Below are 17,774 nucleotides of genomic sequence, written 5' to 3'. Positions count from 1 at the left end.
GAATGTCCAGATCACACATGTAATAATAGGAAGGTGTACATATTTTGAATAATTCCCTCCGTCCTTAAAAGTGTATATTTTTTTGCGAAAAATGTATACTTTCAACTTAATTGAAAAGTCAATTTTTTATGTTTGACCATATTTATACAATAATACACCAACATTTTTGCCATCAAGTTAGTAGAATTAGATTCATGATAAAATATATTTTTTATTATAATATCTATTTAATTTCACAAACATTGATATGTCTTTACATAAACTCGGTCAAACTTTAAAATAATTTGACCTTCTAACAAAGTAGTTGAAAGTACAATCTTTTAAGGACGAAGGAAGTATGTTTCTTTCTGCCATGAGGAGTGCACAGACTTGCTTGCAGTTCCATTCCAGGGACCCAGCTTGCCTGTTCCCTCCCCATGCTCCCATCTGTGCTCCTACTTCATCATACGGCTGTTCTTTTTTTTTTCTCTTTCTAATCTAATTATCTTCCCATGATTTTGAGGGGTGGGGTCGGGCCTTATTTTGTTCCAACCAAATCAAGCCACGTACGCGGGAGCACGGATGGGAGCACGCGCAGGGAGGAGCAGGCAAGTCTCGTCCCCATTCCAGATGAAGTAGGTTGCCGGGCATGGCTCATTAATTCATGAGAAAGCGTTTGTATCCCTAATGTATTGACTACTCCAATAATGTGTGGATATCAAGCTACGTACTCCCTTCCTTCGGGTTCAAAGGATCAATCCAAAACCAGAAATTTTCTAGTACTTGTAAGGCTCATTGTTTTGGGAATATGCAAATAATATACTTTTGTCCACATTAAAGTCTGTCAAATTTTTGATTCTCCATGTAGAATCAACTAATGCATGAAAGGAGTGAGAAGGCCATGCATGAAGCATTAATATAGGAGTACTCTCTAGCACTTCACTAGACCCTCCTCCTTGGTTGATGTACTAATTTGCAAGATGAGCCTGATACAAATCCCGAAGAGGCAGTAAACAAGAAAAGAAAATGTTCCAAAAGATGATATCACGCGCCCGATGCAAAAGGAGTCCCTTCCAATGTGGGTGGAGCCCAGCATCTCATTTATCTTGTCGAGCGCGGCCTATATAACGATGGTAGTAGCAGCTATGCTGCTCCCAACTCTCCACAGGGCTAGCTCCAAGAAGCCAGCAATAATACTTGTGCATTGCCGTTGCCGCCATGCAGCTCTCCCTCCAAACACGCAACGCTCTTCGAGCTGCTTCTCCCTTCCAAACGAGGCGCACGGCAGCACCGCCATGCCTGCGCATCCGCGCCTGTACCGACCCGCCGGCCGAGGGGATTCTCCCGGTCCCGGCAGGGCTGCGGGCCGAGTCGCTGCCGCATCACGTGGCGGTGATCATGGACGGGAATTCGCGGTGGGCGCGCGCGCGGGGCATGCCGACGTCGGCCGGCCACGCGGCTTTGCAGCCGGCGCTGGAGGAGACGGTGCGGCTCTCATGCGCCTGGGGAATCCGCGTGCTCACTGCCTTCGCCTTCTCCCACCAGAACTGGGACCGTCCCAAGGCATATATATACTGCTACTCCTAGTCTCTTCTGAGTAAGCATAACACTGTTAATTAACTCTTGGAATTCGCAGGAAGAGGTTGACTTCTGCATGGCCGTGTACAACCGGTTCATCCAGGACAATGTCGCCCAGTTTGTAAGGTAGTAGTACGTTTTTTCTCTTTCAAAAAACAGGGTTTACTCCGGCCTCTAACATCATGTACGAATATATCAATTATCATGTACTCCCTTCATAAACTAATATAAAAGCGTTAACAAGCCAAACAAAAAGAGTACTAGTACGTACCAAAGCTCGGTGCAACCGGGCACTAAAAAAGATACTAGTACGTATTATGAGTTTATCAAATATCCTATTAATGGATCACCATCAAGCCTGGTCGAAGAAACCCCGTGCAACCATCTCCTCAATCTCCAGTGCTGGTTGTAAGATAGTAGTACATAACGGCTCATGCAGCTACCGCCACCCCTTATGGATTCATCGGTCAATTCAATATTTTTTTATCTCACAGACTGTGTAGGTTAAAACATTTGGACTCATTAAGAACTTATAGTCTACTACAATCAAAGTTTTTTTCTCAATTTCGTTATTTTCCAGGTGTGGAGCCGAAAAAGACCGGTTTCCAAACATTCTCGAAATTCCAGAATTTTGTAGCCCAAAATTTTCAAACGAATTTTGAATTAAAAAAACTGGCATCATAATATAAAACTTTTAACCAATTGAACACACAAAGCACTTCCTGACCGAGTGGTCATTATGCTTCAGCCTCTTTCGAAGGTCACAGGTCCGAGTCTAGGCTGCTGCATTCAGAACCGAGGTTACACGACATACCACTGGGCCAAGGGAGCTCTCTCGTGAACATATGAGCACATGAGCTCTATTTGACTTTTCTAGATGCTTAAATTAAATAGTTAAATTTCTCAGACGATATAAGAAAATCAGGCTTCACTATCGGACGGTTATCTGAAATTCCAACTGAAAAAAACCCCACAACAAATTTCTTAGACGATATAATTATACCAATTCAGAATTTGTAATAGAAATGTTGTGTTGTTTACAAACTCCTACACATATAAGAAAATTAAACTTCCTTCCACATAAGTATTCACAACATATCACACATTTTATATTTGTTTCTTTTTTGCGAATAATGTTATATTTGTATATTTTTTGCAGGAATTTTTATATTTGTTTCAATATTAGTATGTAGAAATAAAAAATTACCAGCATTGGCAGCGTCACATTAATACCGCGAAATATACCAGCTGTATAACCATTTTCCAACAACAGAGAAAGTATTACATGCAAGATCTTGTTTTTTTTAACACAGTACAGACGTAAAGTGTTCATATATAAATGCATATACTCATTCTTATGAAAGCACACACGCACACCCTATTCCTATGAGCACGCTGTCACTTGTCAATGTTGTAAAGTATACCCCACAAGAATATATATTATAAAGGATGTGTATTTGGAAGGGAGAAGTATCATCTCATGCAAACATGGAAACCCTGTGACTCCAGGTCCGTTAGATCAAGAGAAATAATGAGCTATAGAGGTCGATTTAGTCCCAAGCAACTAGCATCCTTCAATTCCAAATGGAGATTTTTGAAAAAGAAATATTTGTAGGCATACAAAAATGTGAAGGAGACAGGATCTGGTGACTGCTGGGTGCGTTGCCCCCTATTCCGAACCGATGGATGGAAATCGTGGGTTGGAGGAGTAAGTAGGCTCCTTGGGAAAGCAGTGGGATTAAGATAACTGGATAAGTACCTATTGTGAGCGTACGCGCTGCGTCAGCTTCATGTACAAAGAAAGGATTGGTGTTCGCCTTGGGTGTTCGCCTTGCTCACTCCACGCAAAGATGCATCATATACTACTCCCTCCATCTAGGTATATAAGTCACCTTACGAAAACCAAATAATCCCAAAACATTTAGGCACGGTGCATTAACTTGCACATAGTTTATTATTTCTTGACATAAATCAATGAATCAACCAATAAAAGATGTGGGGTGTGTATGCTTTCAATTACTTAAGACTACCAAACATGACGTGCAGTGGTCAGTTCATTGCATGCAATACTATTGATTAGCATATAAACATTAAGTTCCCTCCTTTTTTTCCTTTGCCTTGATCGCGGTGCATAATCTAAGATAACTTACACACCTAGACGGAGGGAGTAGCACAGTCTACAACACCATGCGAGCTAGCTATGATTGCATGGATGCAGCATGCGCTCCTCCATGATAGTAGAAGAAACAAAATTTGGAATTCTTGTTAAAATTAGTGCTAGCTATTACAATTATCGTTGAAAATTGATAGTAGAAGAAAAAAGAAAGGAGGAGTACACTGTATGGAAATTTCCCTTGAAAAACTAAAATTCACATTGAAAATGAATACACTATTTAATGTTCCACGTGCTAGGATGCTAGCTGTCATGCTCTACCATTGTACTCACTAGAGAATACCCCGCGCGTTGCTATGGGAATCAACTGCGATATTTTCGGCGATTTGATTGTATGAAACATGCATAACTAAATTAACAATATATGAACTAAAACTAAATATTAGATATTAGTATATTTTATTATTGTGTAATTACAACATATTTGAAATAAATGACATGATATGATGAAAAAATAACATCATGTTGAGTAGACTTTTGATGAGGTGGCATGTGTGAGATGAGATATGTGCATGGATCAACTAATGATGAAAAAAAAAATCATGCAAGTTGTGATTGGCCTTTAATGAGGTGGCATGTGTGCATGTTTAATGAAGATGAACTATTTATGTATATAGCATTCAGCAGGACGTTGACGTCGCTAATAACATTTTAGGTGATAGCCGTTGGATGGTGGAGCTGTGGAATGGACGGTGGATGGAGTTGTGGTGTAGTACCACCATGGGTACATCGATGGGATGCATTGATGAACCCAAGCTGAAACTCATCTGCATGCTTAGTACTCACAGTTGAACCGATATTTCATGGATCGGCCTTTTTCATGCAGAAGTTTCACTAGCGAGTAGGTTCTATAGAAGTGCATGCTCTAGCTAGTGCAACCAAAATATATATCTGATGTAAGAGAGTAGGCAATATATTTATACGTCAACACTCTCCCTCACGTGTGGCTCTCTCAGGCCTAAACGTGACCGAAAGTGGGCTGCAATTTAATTGCGTTAGCCGGGTCCTGAACTTAAGACCTCTTGGTTTTGATACCATGTAGAAGTGCATACTTTAGCCAATGCAATCAAAAGACCGATCTGATGGAAGAGACTAGGCAATACATTTATATCTTAACATGTTCCATTCATTAGAAATTCCATCTGATTTGCCAACGAGTTTATGTTTTGCATTAAACATAAAATAGTAATCAAATTTTCATAGAATTTAAAACTTTATAGATAAAGTATGCATTAGTTTAAAGTTTGTTTTCGCCATCGCATATTGATCTTATATTGGAGTGGAGGGTACTCGGATCAGTTACTTCAGCCAGAGTTTTGGACTAGAGATACTTGGTTCTAAGTAGTTTGTGCCACACCCCGTTCTCAGTATCTTATGCAACCATTTGCTAAGCAATATTCTCGGGTTCCTCCACCCTGAGGCTCCTTGATCTTTTGATCTGCAATTAACATTTCAGTCTATTTTCATCAGATTGCTACAAAATTCTAGATCGGTAAAAGCTAGACTTTTCCTTACCCTTTTGGTTATCTTGAAAAGACAACATGAACATAAGTTGGCTTGTTGGGACCGCATTCATAAGAGATAGACGTGCACCAGAAGATATGAGCTTATCCCTCCAATTTCTTTCAGAAGCGGTCTTCAATATGATTTGGAACACAAAGATACTAAACAAAGAGATATTCATGTTCCGATCCTCCTTTGCTTTTTCTTTCCCAAAGTAGGAAGTTTTCTCTTCTTAAAGTTAATCTTAAGGCCCGACAATTTCTCAAACAGATACAAAATTAACTTAATGCTTCTAGCCTTCTCAATGCCATGCTCCATGAATATGATGGTGTCATCGGCATGCTGCAAAAGTGAGACCCACTATCAATAGGTGTGAAATAAGACCACTCACTTGGCTAGCTTCTTTAGCTTGCCCAATGAGCACCACCAGCATATCTGCAACAATGTTGTATAGGATGGGTGAAGGGATTGGAAATTTCAACAATGTTGAATAGGTGTTGGAAATTTCATAGATCGACCTTATTTTCTGCAAAAGTTCCACTTACATGAGTGATTTCCATTCACTGGAAAATCCATGTGATTTGCTAACAAATTTATATCTTACATGAAACTGAAAATATAAATCAAAATTTCAAAGAATTCAAAATTTTGAAGATAAACTATGCATCAATTTAAATTTTGTTTTGACCATGTATGGTACACGGAGTGACAAAGTATTAAAGGAATTCTATAATCCTTGGCTCGTATGTTAACGGAGAAGAGATTCGTTTTGCAGGGAAGGGATTCGTCTACGCGTAATCGGTGACTGCTCAAGGCTGCCGACTTATCTGCAGAAAACTGCACAAAACGCCGAGGAGGAAACAAGTAGCAACTCACAGCTCGACCTGATGCTAGCTATCGGCTACAGTGGACGAACGGACATCTTGCAAGCATGCGGGAAGCTTGCCCGGAAGGTGCACAGCAAGCTACTCAGGCCGGAGGACATCGACGAGTCACTATTCGCCGACGAGCTCCAGACGAGCTGGACAGACGAGTTCCCTTGCCCCGACCTACTCATCAGGACCAGCGGCGAACTGAGGCTCAGCAACTTCTTGCTGTGGCAGTCGGCGTACTCGGAGCTCTTCTTCACTGACACGCTCTGGCCTGACTTCGGGAAGGCTGAATATCTCCAAGCACTCATGTCTTTCCAGAGCAGAGACAGGCGTTTTGGAAAAAGAAAACTCTAGCCCTGGAAATAAAAGAGCAAAATAACGGTGCGAGTTACCCGGCATGGAATGGTGTAGATTCTGTCTCCACCTTGTATCTTCTGTGTTTATGTTTGGCTTTTATTACCTTCAAAGTATTTCCATCACGAGGAATGGTGTAGTCTGCTGTACTTGCTGGAGCAGGCTTCTAAATCTTCACCTAGACTATCTTAAGTGTATCTATTTGTGTGTTGAATGTGTTTGGTAAATAAATTTGTTGTTTATGAATAACATATTTATGTCATTACAAACAATATGGTTATACAGCCCTCCACAAATGATATGTTAAATAAATATCTCATTAGTCAGCACCACATCGTCTTCTTCTTCCTCGAGCCCAACAAGCATGATCAATCGATGGAATGGCCGCTGTCTTCGTACACGGTGAAAGTGTACTGCTCCAGAAGCGGCAGTGGGATGACATGACATTTGTCTGAGAAGGAGATGCAACACCGGTGGCCATGTGGGCAGATCGAATCAATGAACGAAAGTGTCACGCCATGTACCGGCGAGGGGCATTCTATCTTCATTGCCCCACAGGTTTCATCATAAGGTACACTTCCTCTGCAATTTGTTAATGAACCAACCAATTAATCTATACCATACAGTTTTACATATATAGTAAGGAAGAATTGAAAACCGGAATCCTCTCTCATCATATCATCATAGGGGAGAGAAGGACCTAAACACCGTCAGATTATAACTCACACACAATGAGTTATATACCGTGTTAGATATTCTTCAGGCGCCTGGAAATTTGCAGGCTGTAATAGATTCTGTGCAGGCACCGAGTCGGGGATGTAGATCGCCTGGCTAGCCATGGCATACTAGCGAAGGTTTTTCTGCTTATTTCATTTTCTTTCTTTTTTTCATTTTCATTTATTTTTTTTATGTTCACCTTTTATTTTATTTATATTTTTATTATTCCTTTTACTTTTATTTCCCTTCATACTTATTTCTTTGTTATTCTTTTATTTTGTCATTTTATTGTTTTTTTCTTTTTCGTCTTTTACTTTTCCAAATTTGACGAACATTTTACAACTCGGTGAATATTTTTCTAATTCCAAAAAATTTCATCATATTATTATAATTGTTCTCTTTGCAAATATATGAACCTTTTTTCAAATTCATGATTTTTTAAATTGCATATAATTTTTCGAACTCATGAACAACTTTTTTCCATAGGTGAACAATTATGAAAAAAATTCAGGAACAATTTTCTAAATTTAGAAAACTTTTTTGTTCTAGACGAAAATATTTTGAATTCGTGAATATTTTTTTAATTGGTGATTATTTTTTGAATTTTGTGATATTTTTTATAAAGTCTGAATAATTTGAAATTCGTGAATATTGGTTTGAATATTTATTAGAAATTCATGAACATTTTTTGAATAGACCAACATTTTTTGGAAATCATGAATATTTTTTGAAGCAATGAACGCTTTTTAAAAATTCATGAACATTGTTTGAATTCATGGAACTTTTGTTCAAATTCACGAAAAAAAATCCAAGAAGCAAAAAAAGTTCAAAAACATGAACATTTTTTCATCCAGGCCCTAACCTTCTCCCAACCTATGTCCCTCGGGTCTTAGAAGTTCCATTCTTGGAGTGTCCCACGTCGGTAGGCATTTCATTGTCACATTAAGAGAATTCTTGATACTTTCTCCGATTGACTGCGAGCACCCTTCTCCTGGAAAAGATAGATGACTTATCATGGTTCATCCTCTAGCCCGATGCCATACAATAGTTATTAAGCAGGTTTGAAACTGCAATCGCGCCCTCAACACTTGACTTGAAAAAGAAACACGCTGTCATCTGTGATAAAAGAAGGATAACAATTGGGCCTGTTTGGGGACACCTTGACTCCGTTGAGGGGATGACTAGATTGGTAAGGACCCTCCGCTGCAATCAACAATTGGTAAGGGGATTTTGAATCTCCCTGACGAATACCTCTGGTAGGTTTGAATTACTCAAGTTTCTCTCCATCGGCAAGCACATAAAAAGTATATAGATTTGACCATCCCCATCTTTGTTTCTCTCTAGATAGGAACAAAACCAAGCTTTTTCCATTATAGCCTGAAGATAAGGCCATTCCAACGTATCATAACTTTTCATCATATCAAGCTTGAGTGCACAATAGATGTTTGTTTTGGCCTTGCTGCCTTTGCTGGAAGGCCATTTGCTGGAACCAGATAGAGCGGGGACTGCGAGCCATGTGCGCCGTCGCCATCGATGCTGCAACGGGGGTGACGGGGTGGGGGGAGGCACCGGTGAGGTGCGGTGCTGGAACTAACTAGTAACTACACACATTGTTGGGACTGGTGAGGCACGATGTTGCGACCAACGACACACATTGTTGGAACCGCCAAGGCGCGGTGTAACGGCGACGGTGTGCTATGCTGGCTTCAACACGGGGGAGATGAAAGAGCTGCTGTGCTATGCCGGCTTCAACATGGGGGAGATGAAAGAGCTGCTGCCTGATGACCCACAAGTATAGGGGATCTATCGTAGCCCTTTCGATAAGTAAGAGTGTCGAACCCAACAAGGAGCAGAAGGAAATGATAAGTGGTTTCCAGCAAGGTATTATCTGCAAGTACTGAAATAAGTGGTAACATATAGTTTTGTGATAGGATAATTTATAACGAGGAATAAGTAACAAAAGTAAATAAAGTGCAGCAAGGTGGCCCAATCCTTCTTGTAGCAAAGGACAAGCCTGGACAAACTCTTATATAGAGAAAAGCGCTCCCGAGGATACATGGGAATATCGTCAAGCTAGTTTTCATCACGTTCATATGATTCGCGTTCGGTACTTTGATAATTTGGTATGTGGGTGGACCGGTGTTTGGGCGCTATCCTTACTTGGACAAGCATCCCACTTATGATTAACCTCTATTGCAAGCATCCGCAACTACAACAAAAGTATTAAGGTAAACCTAACCATAGGATGAAACATATGGATCCAAATCAGCCCCTTACGAAGCAACGCATAAACTAGGGTTTAAACTTCTGTCACTCTAGCAACCCATCATCTACTTATTACTTCCCAATTCCTTCTTCTAGGCCCAAATAATAGTGAAATGTTATGTAGTCGACGTTCACATAACACCACTAGAGGAGAGACAACATACATCTCATCAAAATATCGAATGAATACCAAATTCACATGACTACTAATAGCAAGACTTCTCCCATGTCCTCAGAAACAAACGTAACTACTCACAAAGCATATTCATGTTCATAATCAGAGGGATATTAATGTGCATATAGGATCTGAACATATGATCTTTCACCAAATAAACCAACTAGCATCAACTACAAGGAGTAATTAACACTACTAGCGACCCACACGTACCAATCCCGGACTTGGAGACAAGAATTGGATACAAGAGATGAACTAGGGTTTTGAGAGGAGATGGTGCTGGTGAAGATGTTGATGGAGATTGCCCTCTCCCGATGAGAGGAGCGTTGGCGATGACGATGGCGATGATTTCCCCCTCCCGGAGGGAAGTTTCCCCGGCAGAACGGCTCCGCCAGAGCCCTAGATTGGTTCCGCCAAGGTTCCGCCTCGTGGCGGCGGAGTTTCGTCCGAGAAGATGGCTTATGATTTTTTCCTCATCGAAAGACTTCATATAGCAGAAGATGGCCATCGGAGGGCCACTAGGGGGCCCACGAGGTAGGGGGCGTGCCCAGGGGGTAGGGCGCGCCCCCACCCTCGTGGGCAGGGTGTGGCCCCCTGGTGAACTTCTTGCTCTCAATATTTTTTTTATATTATGAAAACGTCTTTCGTGAAGTTTTAGGACTTTTGGAGCTGTGCAGAATAGGTCTCTAATATTTGCTCCTTTTCTAGCTCAGAATCCCAGCTGCCGGCAAGGTATAAGAGAATAGGCATTCTCCCTCTTTATGTAAACCTTGTAAAATAAGAGAGAATAGGCATAAGTATTGTGACATAATGTGTAATAACAGCCCATAATGCAATAAATATCGATATAAAAGCATGATGCAAAATGGACGTATCAACTCCCCCAAGCTTTGACCTCGCTTGTCCTCAAGCGAAAGCCGGAATCGAAAAATATGTCCACATGTTTAGAGATAGAGGTGTCGATAAAAGTAAAATACGGACATGAGGGCATCATGATCATTCTTAGAACAACAACTTATATAATTCTTGTCATATGATCTCTTATGCTAGGGTAATAATTCAATCACAATTTCAAGTTTGAATCATAAACTTCATTGAAAACTAACAGACTATAATCTCGGTCATTGGAGCAATTGCAATTTATCATAACATAGGAAAGAATCAATATAAGAGCTTTTCAGCAAGTCCACATACTCAACTATCATATAGTCCTTCACAATTGCTGACACTCACGCAATACTTATGGGTATGGAGTTTTAATCGGACACAGAGAAAGATAGGGGCTTATAGTTTTGCCTCCCAACGTTTTACCTCAAGGGTAATGTCAACAATAATAGTTCATGAAAACTCACATCTAATTAGCCATATATACCAGGATCTTTCCAACATACTGTGCTTGCCAAAGGATAAAATGTAAAAAGGAAGGGTGAATATCACCATGACTCTTATGCAAGGTAGGAGATAAAAGTAAAAGATAAGCCCTTCGTAGAGGGAAGCAGAGGTTGTCATGCGCTTTTATGGTTGGATGCACAAAATCTTAATGTGAAAGAACATCACTTTATATTGCCACTTGTGATATGGACCTTTATTATGCAGTCTGTCGCTTTTATTTCTTCCATATCACACGATCGTATAAAGTTTATTTTCTCCCACACTAATAAGTCATACATATTTAGAGATTAATTTTTATTGCTTTGCACCGATGACAACTTACTTAGAGGATCTTACTCAATCCATAGGTAGGTATGATGGACTCTCATGGCAAAACTGGTTTAAGGGTATTTGGAAGCACAAGTTGGTGCGATGAATTTGGCTAGCATGAGGGGGAAAGGCAAGCTCAACCATGTTGGATGATCCATGACAATATAATTTATCTCAGATATAAGAAAACATAACCCATTACATTTTCTTCCTTGTCCAACGTAAACTCTTTAGCATGTCATATTTTAATGAGTGCTCACAATCATAAAAGATGTCCAAGATAGTATATTTATATGTGAAGACCTCTCTTTCTTTATTACTTCCTATTAATTGCAACGATGACCAAAACTATGTTTGTCAACTCTCAACAACTTTTATTCATCATACTCTTTATATGTGAGCTCATTACTCTCCATAAGATCCTTATGATCTCTTTGTTTCCTTTTTTATTTATTTCTCTTTTATTTTATTCACTTAGGATCATGGCAAAATAATCAAGCCCTTGACTCAACACTAATCTTTATTATATATAGCTCACGGACTCGATTACATAGAGGGATCATAAAGCAAAACTCACAACAAGATCATACTAAGAACTTTTATTCTACTAGATCAAGATATTACCAAAAGGATCGAACTAAGAAAAATGGTAAGATAAAAGTGATGGTGATACGATACCAGGGCACTCCCCCAAGCTTGGCAGTTGCCAAGGGGAGTGCCCATACCAGATACTTAATTTTTCTTTGTTGGTGGAGAAGGTGATGGTTTTGTTGATGGCGTAGGCTTCTTCCTTAATTTGCGCTTGAGGACAGAATTTTGGTCCTTTAGGTCCTCGATCTCCTGCTCTAGGCTCAGTATCTTTTTGCATAGTTCCTATTTGTTTTCCTACAAGAGGCGAAAAGGGATAAACTCGATCTTAGGTTTCTTTACTCTATCAGGGAGGCTTGACTTTTTGAACTCCACATGCATGTCCCCAGGTTGAGGTAGTGGGACTTCATCTTCATCTGAGCTCGTCTCCTCCTTTCCCTTAGGTTCATAGTCCTCTTCTTCTTCCGTAGTCCAACCACAATGCTCCACATCCCCATAGACTTTAGGATCTGCAAGGTAATCAGCCACATAGCTCTCTCCTTCTGAATCTTGGGACGACATGTTGCTCAAATCTGCAGCAGGACAGCTCGAAACAAAGTCAGGAGATATTTGCGTGATATGGGAGTCAAAACCTCTGGGAGATTATATAATGAATTTTTACCGACCAAAATATGTGTCGTGTAAGAAAACGAAGTCCGGAAAGCGCACGAGGTGCCCACGAGGAAGGGGGGCGCGCCCAGGGGGTAGGGCGCGCCCTCCACCCTCGTGGAGGCCTCGTGTCCTTCCCGGACTGCTACTTATTTTTCTATTTTTCTAAATATTTCAAAACGGAGAAATATTGCCTTAAAAACTTCATATAGCAGAAGATGGCCATCGGAGGGCCACCAGGGGGCCCACGAGGTAGGGGCGCGCCCCCCACCCTCGTGGGCAGGGTGTGGCCCCCCTGGTGAACTTCTTGCGCTTGGTATTTTTTATATATTCTGAAAACGTCTTCCGTGAAGTTTCTGGACTTTTGGAGCTGTGTTGAATAGGTCTCTAATATTTGCTCCTTTTCCAGCCCAGAATCCCAGCTGCCGGCATTCTCCCTCTTTATGTAAACCTTGTAAAATAAGAGAGAATAGGCATAAGTATTGTGACATAATGTGTAATAACAGCCCATAATGCAATAAATATCGATATAAAAGCATGATGCAAAATGGACGTATCACTGCCTGTGAACGACTTGCGATGGCGAGAAAGTTGAGACCGACGACGATGGTGAGGCAAGCGGACGAGGTCGGCCGGCTGCCGCCCGAGAGGGAAGGCGCGTTGCACGATTGACGTCATTTTCCCTAGGATTTTCTCAGATGGAGGGGTATGTCTCCCTTGATTCATCCTCACCGTAAGATCTGGTTTGGAGGGTGGGTGTGACTTGCCCCCACACCTGTATCTGCATTTCGTTCCCCTTTGGTGTTCCGCCGTCCACCGATAGCTCGCGCCGCTCAAAACCCTCGTCTCCGCCGAGGTCATGCCGCCGCCGGCGTCGGCTCCGGGCGCCCTCGGGGCCGCGATGCTGACCGATATGATGCACCACGGGCGTGAACCACACGAGATAAACGAGATCTTGGCCCGCTTGCTCTACTGCATCCACCACACACTCCCCGACCCGCCCGTCTCCGCCGTCGCTCGCCTCTCCGCCCTCCCCTCCAACGACCCCGTCAACCGCGTCAGCCGCCTCCCCGACGTGATACTCCGCCGCATCGTCTCCCTCCTGCCCATCAAGGACGCCGCGCGCACCGCCGCGCTCTCCCGCTGCTGGCGCGGGGTCTGGCGTTCCATCCCGCTCGTCCTCACCGACGCGGACCTCTCCCCGTCCCCGGTAGCCTCCACCCTGTCCCGCGTCCTTGAGGCGCACCCAGGGCCCTTCCGCTGCGTCCACCTCACCAACAGCTGCACGGAGGAGTCCGGCCACCTGCTCACGCCCTGGCTCCAGCTCCTCGCCGCCAAGGGGGTATAGGAGCTCATCCTCGTCAACCGCCAAGGAGGAGATCTTCGTGGTGAGCGCCCCACGCCTTCAGCGCCTAATCAATTTGGAGGGTTGGACCCCTGACACGGGCTGCACCAAGGTCAGGATCGGCCATGCCCCTAAGCTGCAATTGCTGGCCTACTTGCAGTTGGACACAGGGAATCACGTCTTCAATGTCGGCAACACCATCATCAAGGTGCCGAGACTGTTGTTAACTTTCAATTTGTGATTTCATTTCTCTTATAATTGAAGATGATTGCACTGTGAATTGCATTTGCAGGCTGGGACAAGAGTGAGCCCAAGAACCATGGTACCAAGTGTGACAGTCCTGGCTCTGGAGGTGCGTTTCGATGTACGCAATGATGCCAAGATGATTCCGAGTGTCCTCAGATGCTTTCCTAATGTCGAGACGCTCCACATCAAGGTGAAGCCCTCCCTCTTTCAGCTTATGTTTGCATGTGCCCAACCTATTTAATTGATGGAATTTTTTAGTCTGGAATTTTTATCATCAGCTGATGAACTTCATGTGCATTTAATTGATGGAAATTTTCAGTGTGGAAAATCTGATCAATCCACTAGCAAGCTCAACCTAAAGTCCTGGCATGACTCTGGTACCGTAGAATGCATCCAGTCGTGCATCAAGGAGCTGATCTTCCATGATTTCTGAGGGGGGTCGAAGTGAGCTCGCCTTCCTCAAATATTTTGTCGAGAGTGCATCGGTGCTCAAGCAGGTGTTGCTTCTGTTGTCTGCTGGCTGCACCGTGGAGGCGGTGCATTCCAAAGTAGCGAGTCTGGGGTCTGTGCACGGTGAAGTCTACATAATGCTGGTCACTGGCTGTTCTGATCTTCAAGGATGTTTCCAGAGAGGGTCTGAATTTTCTCTTGGCGACCCTTTTTTTATTGAAATGTGCTAATGCAAACTACTGAAGTTACAACAGGTTCTTGTGACGCAAATTGCCTTGGAAGTTGTCCTGTTACACACAAGACACCGTAGAAATAAATTTGTCCACCGGCTTGAACTTCTGGAAATGTTTTGTTTCTTTTTCAGATGGCGCAAGTACACAAATTTTAGTGCAAAATCGATATCGACTATTGAGGTGCTTGCAAGCAACGATGCGTAAACTTTTGTGTTTTCTCTTCGGGTTTGAGGAACTAGCCAGTGGGCAGTCACAACTCACAACTAAACATTTCACATGTTTGCTATCTACAATTGAAAACAGAATTGGCGTCGATCGAATTTCGTTGAAGAAGCAGAGCTACTAGGTAGAGACGAGAGCGACGTAGCTGGCCCTGGCATCCCGGCGAAGCCTTGGCATGAAGTAGAATGAGAAGGGGGTGCCGCGACCGACGGCATGTCTGGCGGGAGCAAGTCTGAGGCTTGCCGGGCATGAGCAAAGGCGTCGCTAGGCCCTAGTGCTTCATTCACTGTAGCAATCAGAACATTATTTGGCACTATTTACTATTGTAGCTAGGTTGTTTGCCCGGGGCATGCTCCCAACTTGGCTATGCCTTTGGGTGCGAGTGCACGGTGGGTTGCCGGCGCCCAAGAAGAAGAAGGAGAGTGTCGGTGTCAAAACCGGCGGATCTCGGGTAGGGGGTCCCGAACTGTGCGTCTAGGCCAGATGGTAACAGGAAACGAGGGACACAATGTTTTACCCAGGTTCGGGCCCTCTTGATGGAGGTAAAACCCTACATCCTACTTGATTAATATTGATGATATGGGTAGTACAAGAGTAGATCTACCACGAGATCAAGGAGGCTAAACCCTAAAAGCTAGCCTATGGTATGATTGTTGTATGATGAAGTTGTCCTACGGACTAAAACCCTCTGGTTTATATAGACACCGGAGAGGGTTAGGGTTACACAAAGTCGGTTACAATGGTAGGAGATCTTGAATATCCGCATCGCCAAGCTTGCCTTCCACGCCAAGGAAAGTCCCATCCGGACACGGGACGGAGTCTTCAATCTTGTATCTTCATAGTCCTGGAGTTCGGCTGAAGGTATAGTCCGGCTACCCGAACACCCCCTAATCTAGGACTCCCTCAGTAGCCCATGAACCAGGCTTCAATGACGACGAGTCCGGCGCGCAGATTGTCTTCGGCATTGCAAGGCGGGTTCCTCCTCCAAATTCTTCATAAAAGTTTGTAAACACCAAGTGTAGTGTCCGGCTCTGCAAAATAAGCTTCCATGTATTGCCATAGAGAGAATAATATTAACACAAATCTAATCTGTTGACGTATTCCGCAACGTGACATCACACTACGGCCAAGCCTTTATTCGAATCGTTTTCACTTCTCCACCTCAGCGTGTTTTGCGAGGCGGTTTCCTTGGCACGTCTTGTCAAAGCAGAGATCATGTCCCCTTTGTTTACGGGATTCTCGTTAATACGGACGTGGGTAACCCAACCACGCCACTTATCATGGCACTTGGGAGGCAAGCAAGTTTTACTAGGCTGGTGGGGATGCATAGTCGCATCCGGCCATATAAGGGGATAAGGATCCACCTTTTTACCTACGCCTTCTTCCTCCTTTGCCTATCCATATTTTGTGCACCCGAGCTCCAGCGCCCAAGCCCGCACTTTCTACCTCAACCCTCTCCAACAATGTCCGGAGCGGGAGGCAAGTGGATGGTCTCCTCCGTCACGGAGGGCCATGTCAAAAGGTTAAGGAAGGCCGGATACTTGTCCAAAGACATCGCGCACCGGCTTCCTGAGGAGGGGCAGCTTCTTCCCACCCCAAGGCCCCATGAGAGGGTAGTATTTCTTCCCCACTTCCTCCGCGGACTGGGTTTTCCTCTCCACCCATTTGTCCGCGGGCTCATGTTCTACTATGGCCTAGACTTCCACGATCTGGCCCCGAACTTCATCCTCAATATCTCGGCGTTTATCATCGTGTGCGAGGCTTTCCTTTGCATTCGCCCCCATTTCGGCCTCTGGCTCAAGACCTTCAACGTCAAGCCAAAGGTGGTGCGCGGCAACCAGGCGGAGTGCGGAGGTGCCATGGCGGGCAAAATTGCCAACGTCCTATGGCTCGAGGGCTCCTTTGTGGAGACCTTGAAGGGGTGGCAGTCAGGGTGGTTCTACATCACCAAGCCACGCGATCCGAAGTGGATCGCAGCCCCTGAATTCCGATCCGGACCCCCTACGCGGCTCACGTCCTGGAAGGAGACGAGCTTGTCGTGGGGCGATGAAGAAGAGTTGACTGGACTGCAAAAATGCATCCAGTCCCTGGTGAACAAGCAGCTCAAGCTTGTCAACGTAATCCAGGTCATGCTCGTCCGCCGGATCCTTCCATGTCAAGAACGGGACTTCAATTTGTGGGAGTTCAACCCGGCGCAGCACCGAACTCTGCGCAGGCTCTTCGACACGACGTGCGAAGATGTCTAGAGGGGGCTAACCAAAGGCGCCGAGGCTCCCACATCCGCCTCTGAAGACCGCGGATTCAGCTCGCAGCGTCTTGCTGGCGAGGTAAGATATTTCCATCTTTTACAGGATGTTAAGTTTTTTCATAGTTTGACTATATGCGGGATCTAAACTCCCTCACCTTTGACAGGATTGGCGGGAGAAGTCCGGACAGATTAACTGTCCGGCTCCCTTGCCCGAAGACCCAGCCCCTGCTCTCCTAGAGAAGCTGCTAGTTCCGGCACCTTATGTGGTGCCGGAGAAGAAGGCCAAGAAGAAGAAGGCCACGGGGACTCGAAAGAGTTCCCGGCATATGGTGGTGTCGGACTCGTCGTCCGACGAGTCCGAGACGCACTCCTCCCGTGAAGACGAGGGGGAGGAAGAAGAAACCTCTCCCCCTCCAGCGGGGGGAGGAAAGAAGAGGAAGGCCGCCCCAGTAGAGGAGGCCGAGGGGTCCAAGAAGA

General features: G+C 44.0%; 1 protein-coding gene across 1 annotated transcript; it reads left to right on the top strand.

Annotated features, from left to right (window-relative positions):
• Window positions 1-1,137: 1,137 nt before the first annotated feature.
• Window positions 1,138-6,731, top strand: LOC125511508 (isoprenyl transferase 1-like). Its single transcript, XM_048676896.1, has 3 exons — window positions 1,138-1,542; window positions 1,616-1,683; window positions 6,009-6,731. The coding sequence occupies exons 1-3, from the start codon at window positions 1,198-1,200 to the stop codon at window positions 6,457-6,459; spliced, it is 864 nt and encodes a 287-aa protein (XP_048532853.1). The 5' UTR covers window positions 1,138-1,197; the 3' UTR covers window positions 6,460-6,731.
• The last annotated feature ends 11,043 nt before the right edge of the window (window positions 6,732-17,774 follow it).

The sequence above is a fragment of the Triticum urartu genome, chromosome 5 (assembly GCF_003073215.2).
Source record: "Triticum urartu cultivar G1812 chromosome 5, Tu2.1, whole genome shotgun sequence".
Classification (NCBI taxonomy): Eukaryota; Viridiplantae; Streptophyta; class Magnoliopsida; order Poales; family Poaceae; genus Triticum; species Triticum urartu.
This window is presented reverse-complemented; position numbering and strand designations above follow the sequence as displayed.

Excerpts from the sequence above, each read along its gene's own strand:
- LOC125511508 (XM_048676896.1), top strand. The coding sequence starts at position 1,198 with ATGCAGCTCTCCCTCCAAACACGCAACGCTCTTCGAGCTGCTTCTCCC. Across the intron at positions 1,543-1,615 it reads AGAACTGGGACCGTCCCAAG|GAAGAGGTTGACTTCTGCAT; the intron begins GCATATATATAC and ends TGGAATTCGCAG. Across the intron at positions 1,684-6,008 it reads AATGTCGCCCAGTTTGTAAG|GGAAGGGATTCGTCTACGCG; the intron begins GTAGTAGTACGT and ends TTCGTTTTGCAG.